This window comes from Dipteris shenzhenensis, chromosome 12 (assembly GCF_047967505.1).
Source record: "Dipteris shenzhenensis isolate YYH24624 ecotype China chromosome 12, Dip_SZ_1.0, whole genome shotgun sequence".
Lineage (NCBI taxonomy): Eukaryota > Viridiplantae > Streptophyta > Polypodiopsida > Gleicheniales > Dipteridaceae > Dipteris > Dipteris shenzhenensis.
The window spans coordinates 31,631,764-31,638,304 of NC_141607.1; the positions used below are offsets into that span (position 1 = coordinate 31,631,764).

The 6,541-nt window shown below is 47.3% G+C and overlaps 1 protein-coding gene across 1 annotated transcript; it reads left to right on the forward strand.

The window, feature by feature from the left end:
* The first annotated feature begins 3,262 nt into the window (after positions 1-3,262).
* Positions 3,263-5,343, forward strand: LOC147896092 (uncharacterized). The gene is made up of 3 exons (XM_087382520.1): positions 3,263-3,896; positions 3,982-4,204; positions 4,312-5,343. Exons 1-3 carry the CDS (start codon positions 3,405-3,407, stop codon positions 5,019-5,021), a joined length of 1,425 nt encoding a protein of 474 aa, XP_087238646.1. The 5' UTR covers positions 3,263-3,404; the 3' UTR covers positions 5,022-5,343.
* Positions 5,344-6,541: the final 1,198 nt, after the last annotated feature.

Sequence of the window (6,541 nt, forward strand, 5' to 3'; positions counted from 1 at the left end):
TTCGAAGTATCGTTGCTTCATGTGCCTTACTTCTCGTAACTTCAAACAGGAGAAAAGCAAGAAGGCAAGGATGGATACATAAGAGCATGTGGACAGTGTTGCTGTAGAAGGTAGCAAAATCTCAGCAATATCAGTTTTGGGATGGCTATAGGTGGAAATGAAAGATGATAGAAAGCTATATTCACTTAAAAATGGAGATTACCTATCGTGACATTGCGCCCCATTCGAGATTTGGAAGGTGGGTAGAGTGATGATGCTGGTGCTGGTGCTGGAGCAGGGATGGGGATACACCCAATTCCATTCTTGTATCCATCTCCCGAGTAACCTTCAGAACAATTGCAGAAATAAGCGGTCCTATTGAGAGGAAAACGGACGTCCTCGCATGTGGCATGTTCGGCGCATGCGTATCCCTTTTCTTTATTCATAGTCGAGCGATTTTGGGGGCTATCGTCGCACATGATACCCCATTCGATCTCCAAACCGTATTCCCCACTTTCAAAGGCAACATGAGACATGATCTCTGAAATTGTGGGGAAGTAATATGGTGGGAAAAAAGATACATTATCCAATATGCAAAATACATTATGTGACTTACAAAATACGGGATACACGATCATATGCAACGATAGATTCCACATTATACAAATGTACAAAATACATTATGCAATTACAAGATCCCAAGAAACGGCACATTCCTTGGTCTTATAAATTTTGGAGAGAAACTCTCCCAACTCTCCCCCCACATGAATGTGTAGTAGTTACACTAACATGTGGTTATATGTATTATGAGATTTGTACCCAAATGATCATGCTTTTACATGATCATATGGTTATATACACTACCAACTTCCTATCTACTTCATAAAACAAAGATACCGTCTATACTAGATTCTGAGGTCATTCCATACGATCTATCAAATAATAGCTGCTTGCCCAGATCTAGTTTTAGTCGGTAGCCTAGAGGACCCATTAAGCACATGCATTCCTAGGTGGCTACAAACCATCACATAGTCATGAAACACATGGATACGATTATGTCCCCCTAGAGAAATTAGGCCTAAGATGTAGGACTTTAATATTTGGTGGGTATAAGGAGTGAAGGATATTCAAGAGCGGTATGGTAGAACTATGCAATGAAATGAAATGCCACACGAGAAGAGGGATGACTTCAACCGCCTTCAAAAAAAAGTCCGTATGTACGCTATCTGCAATTGTTGAAACACACGTGGCACATGCCGTGCAGCGCAAGTTTAAACTTTACGCTGATCGTGCGCACGCAGCCAGCTACAAGCGGCGGTTTTGTTTGTTTCTGCGAGTCCAGGTTCCAAAGCCACTTCTCCAACTATAAAATCGCCCAGTGTACAGGATATATATCTCCACGGTCAGGTTTGGCATTTTTCTCGCTTAATTATCGATGGCAGGAGGACTGTCCAGTGTCGCCAACTTTAGAGGCTCCACGGACAAATCCGTTAGGCGTCTGACGGGCGGCACGGTGGTAACCTAACCTTTAAACTCAGGAGTCAGGTTAGGCAGAAAGAGGGGGAAACGGGTCCACCATTGTGTCTGTTTCACGTAGATACAGTCACGACTCACGAGTCTGGACCCTGGAAACATGGAGGGCTCTGGAATCCTCTGGATCTCCCAGCATCAATATCAAATATCAAATATAATAGTAATAGTAATAATAATATTCTTTAGGCTACGTGTCCCTCTGCCTACAGACCAGCTCCCAACTCGAGCTCTTTTGAGGCCGCGTCAGCAACCAAGGTCTGGATGCCGCGTGGACCTGGTGGCAACACGTGTACGTGTGGCCCGCCTCAAGAGGCCTAGGTTCTTTTCATTGTAGCAGGTGAAAGGCAATAAAATCAAATAGTCCGTAATGCCGGGCAGCGTGCTTGTTGCTCCGCCGTAAGGGAACTTGCGGGTAGGGAACGCGACACGCAATTCTCGTTTTTGGTTTTCAAAAAAAAAAAAAAAGCCCAAAGCATACTTTCTAGTATCATACTTATCCATAAAACGATTTTTAAAAGATATTCATCATACACCCCGTAGTACAGCAGGATAACACTATCATTTAGTACATGGTCTCCCCCCACTGGTTTCAATCATTCTACCCGCGTCCCCTTTCGCCGGCTTTATTAGGGTCCTGGGGACATTTAATATGTTTATTCATTTTTCTAAAATTTTCGCGCTTTTGGGACTCGGGAATCATTCCAGGGATCTCCCAAAAAAAAAAAAAGGACCCCCAGTATAATCTTGCACGTTTCAATAACCCTTGTAAGGTGTACCCAGGGTCCGGCTCCCCACCTGCGATTCAAACTCGATCGGCGTGTCCACAATTGGGTGCTGCGAACTTGAACCTTATCCAATTGTGTGTTATTATTATTGTTGTAGGCCGTGCCTACCCTCTGCCTGTTGACCCAACCACCCCCCTCTCGGGTTAATCTGTCGCCATCGCGGGCCCCGGCGTACCTCTTTCTTTTCTCCCAGCATGATGGGGATAATCCCTACAACATTGCAATAAAATTGCGCTGGAAATTTTTAAAATTGCCGTCAGACACCCGCCGGTGACGTGGCGCTGGTTCCCTGGCCCACGAACAACACGCTCGGAGTGTGCAGCCCACGCTTCCAGTCGGACGTGGAGCGCGGATCCCGAAGGATATGCTGCCACGTCGCTGGCCCCGTCAGCGCTGCGCCAGCTCGGCCAGCCGCCAGCGTGTGCACCAGGGATATGCCACCGTAATATGCTACCACACAAAAACTTTTAACTCCCCGATGCCCCGGCATATGCCGCCGCCGCTGGGCAGGTACGTGGGCCCCTCCGGGGGGGCTTGGAAGCAGGGGCATCATTGCCAGGGAGGCGGGGCCCAGCGGAGGATGTCACAAGATCAAGGGGTGGGTCCACGTGGATGCGTCCGAGCTGGCGGTGGTCCACACGTTGCCAGCCAGCGGGGATATGGACGGGGCGCGAACGGATAAGTGAAGGGGAGGGCGGCTGAGGTGGACGCCACGCGGCGGCAGGGCGATGTGGAGGGGGACGCGACGCCACGGCGGCGGGCAAGAGGAGGGTGTTGAAGTAATAAACTATTTTTTCGAAAACTGCGGGCGACGGGAGGGGCCGGTAAAGGGCGAGGGGTGACCGGCGATAGGGGGTGGGAGAAAAATATAAATTAGAGAATTGCCTTTACGATTTATATAGAATTTTTAAATTAAATTTGGATGTCGTCATCATCTTCATCTTCATCTTCTTCATCATCTTTACTGTTAAGCTTGTTTTCTGACCTCCATCGCCATAGCCGACCTCAATCGCAAGCTCCATAGCCCTCCTCTTTCCTCACCTTCACCTGCATTCTTAGATACCTCTCTCTCTTTCCAATCGCCCTCCGTCGTCCTTTGGCAGCATAATGATGCCCGGTTTGATCCACATTCGCCCCCTCCCTTCTGCCACCTCCTCCTCCCACGCCCCAGACGGAGTTGCCCTCCCCAAATCCTTCGCCCCTGAGAAGCTTGGCGAGGACATCCCTCTTCCTCCGTCTTTGCTCCCTGGCCGGGCTGCAGCTCGGCTTTTCCCCATGCATGCCTCTCAATTAGTCAAGCTTCAGGCTGCCCCTCGGCCCAAACAAGTCACTGATCCTCTGGGTGAGCTTGTCCGAGCCAGGCTCTGTGGTGACGCTGTTCCGACCGAGAGGATTATCGGGGGCAGGGAATACGATCCCAGTTCTGTCCGTCTGGCCGCAATGGTGGACGAGTTTATGGAAAACCAAGCCAGCTTCGGCGACTGTGGACGAGCTCGCTGCAATTGCCGGCATGGTAATTGCATTGGGGATGGATGCTGCAATTGCGACAATGAGGACTCGACGTCGAGCCTTGGCGGCGAGATTTCTCAAGTTTTGCAGGTTGGCCTTCGCCGAGAGTGAACCGATTGGCATGCGCATTGTTTTGTACAGCTTATTTTAGCAAGACCTGTATTTTGGCTCGCAGGGCTTCGTCTGGAGCGGTGATGACTCAGAGACGGTGGTGCTGGCATATGTTGTGCAGTTCTTAGGCTCCATCACCGGAGAAACGAACTGTGACTGCAGCAACGAGGGAGTGAAGCCCACTCATGGTTGCCTGAGACGAATTGTGATGAAACAACTCAGGAGTGCTGGGTATAATGCTGCAATCTGCAAATCAAGATGGGATCATTCTTGCGGCATACCAGCAGGTTTGTTGGTGATCTTCGCTATTCGTGCATACGATCCCTTGAAAATACTGGGAGGAATGCATATATTTAGCAGAGGATTCTGCTAACGTTGTTGCGCCGATTTTCAGGTGACTACGAATTCATCGACATTTTAGGCAATGAAACTTCTGGGCAATGCGAGCGGCTCATCGTAGACATAGATTTCCGAGCGCAGTTTGATATTGCACGCCCTACAAGTGAATACACGGCAGTGTGGCAAATTTTGCCTCCGATATTTGTAGGTAAACCAGAAAGGCTACAACGGATTGTGAGTGTCATGTCAGAAGCTGCCAAGCAGTCCTTGAAAGTGAAAGGTTTACACCTGCCACCCTGGAGAAAATCAAGGTACCTGAAGGCCAAATGGCTTTCTCCATGCAGAAGAACCTCAAACGATTCTTGCAGGGAGGGAGATGTTACTGCTGGCAGGGAAATCGCAAGCATTGCCGTGAGGGGATTCAGGATGGAGGTCATGTGCACCACGGATTTGGAGACGCTGTATCATGAGACTGGCATTAACTTCTTAACGGGAGATATGATAGGAGAAAGAGAGGCCGCGGCCAATGGAAAGATTCACGGGAAGAGGGAAGCTCCCGAAGGCGGATTGTGGAACACGGGCAGTTGTCGCAATGAAAGAGATGAAATCGCAGTGATTGCAACGGATTGGCAGCCACCTGCAGTATCCCCTAGACCCACACAGAAACCAGGCAAGATAACAGGTCTGTCATCACTCTTAATGCAGGCTGGTCTGGCGAAGCCTCATCCAGCTGATGAACCGGAGAATTTGGCAAGAGCTGCCTAGCACAGGCTGTTTCCTTTGATCTGTTTGTGGGTATTCCTGCTCAACCTGTGTTGGTTTTTTGTCCAGTTGTAGGGATGATCTCCAGATAGATGAATAGTATCATCACACTTTCCTTAATGCAGCTAAGGGAAGGGTTTTTTCAATAGTCATGTAGATGGAGAGCCTAAAAGGAGGGTCTTCTCATCTCCAGATCATCTGGGTGAGTTTTTGTACGACTTTGGCTTGGATCTCTGCCCACGGGTCCTATGGAAATACTAGGGTCTTAACGACGGCCCTGAGAATTCGAAAATGTAAGGAGTTTGTTCAGACACCTGTATACAAATGCCCAAACTGAAGCTTTTCCATGTTTGTTTTTGTTTTTCTGACTGGATCTTGTTCATTTTAAAGAGCTCCTGTTTGTTTCAGTTTTCCCATTGATCTTGTTCAGTCTCGTTTCCATGATAATGAAAAAAAGAGGCCAGGAGATGACCTGAAACTTGCTACTATGGTTTAGCCAACCTTACATGTAAAGAATTGGCACATCTTGGAATGAGCAGGACCTAGGAAAGCATTTTTTTGAATACTCTGACCTCATTGGCTTTTGATACCAAACACCAAGCTCTATAGACAACCGTGGCTGCTACATGCCCTTCAGCAGAGTGCATGACTGTTGAAGACTATGAATGAACTCGGATGCAAATTGAAACATCAAGAGCGTTCATGCAAGTCAGTATCAAAGCCCCAAAAGGAAAGCAACAGAACTGTTTGGATGCTCTTACAGCATGGTTGGTGGTGAGGTGGAAGCTAGAGTTTCATGTAACTATGTGTAGACTTTTCAAGACTATAGAGTGAATGGGAAAGCAAGTTCAAATTATAAACGATGTACGAAAGGAAAGATCGGAACTGTTTGAATGCCTATAGAGCGTTTTAGCTGTGGATTAATGAGCTGTGGGATATAGAAAGTCAAACGGGATGGATCAGAACTGTTAGAATGCCTAAATAGCATTTTAGCTGTGGATGAAGGAGATGTAAAACATACAGTGTTCCCTGCAGATAGTGCAGTGATGGTGAGCTCCATCGTTATATCTTGATGGTGGGATTGCAAGCAACTATAAAAGGGGTGATTTATATACCGAATTCGTCTGAAACAGCCATTAAGTTGGACTCATAGACTAGTAGAGTTTTAGCAGCTCTCTACTCGAGGGAAATTGTTTGACATTGAGGTGCCCAAACTTCAATACTAAAGATGTTAGTTCCAAAGAGCTCTCCCAAAAGACTAAACATAACGTTGAGCTCTCCCAAAAGACTAAACATAACGTTGCTCATATAATACCCTTTTACAACAAAGGGCTAATAGGGACCCCATTTGGGCTATAAGGCATAAGGCTTGCATGAGGAAATGAGGCTTTTACAACAAAGGGCTATAAAGCATAAGGCTTGCATCAGGAAATATGAGGCTTTGTCTTAGTGTGTTAAGTGACCTTCCCATATTACGCTTAAAAGCTCGCTAACTCATGCCCTCTACGCATTGAAGAGTGTAA

Excerpts from the sequence above, each read along its gene's own strand:
- LOC147896092 (XM_087382520.1), top strand. The coding sequence starts at position 3,405 with ATGATGCCCGGTTTGATCCACATTCGCCCCCTCCCTTCTGCCACCTCC. Across the intron at positions 3,897-3,981 it reads AGATTTCTCAAGTTTTGCAG|GGCTTCGTCTGGAGCGGTGA; the intron begins GTTGGCCTTCGC and ends TTTGGCTCGCAG. Across the intron at positions 4,205-4,311 it reads TTCTTGCGGCATACCAGCAG|GTGACTACGAATTCATCGAC; the intron begins GTTTGTTGGTGA and ends GCCGATTTTCAG.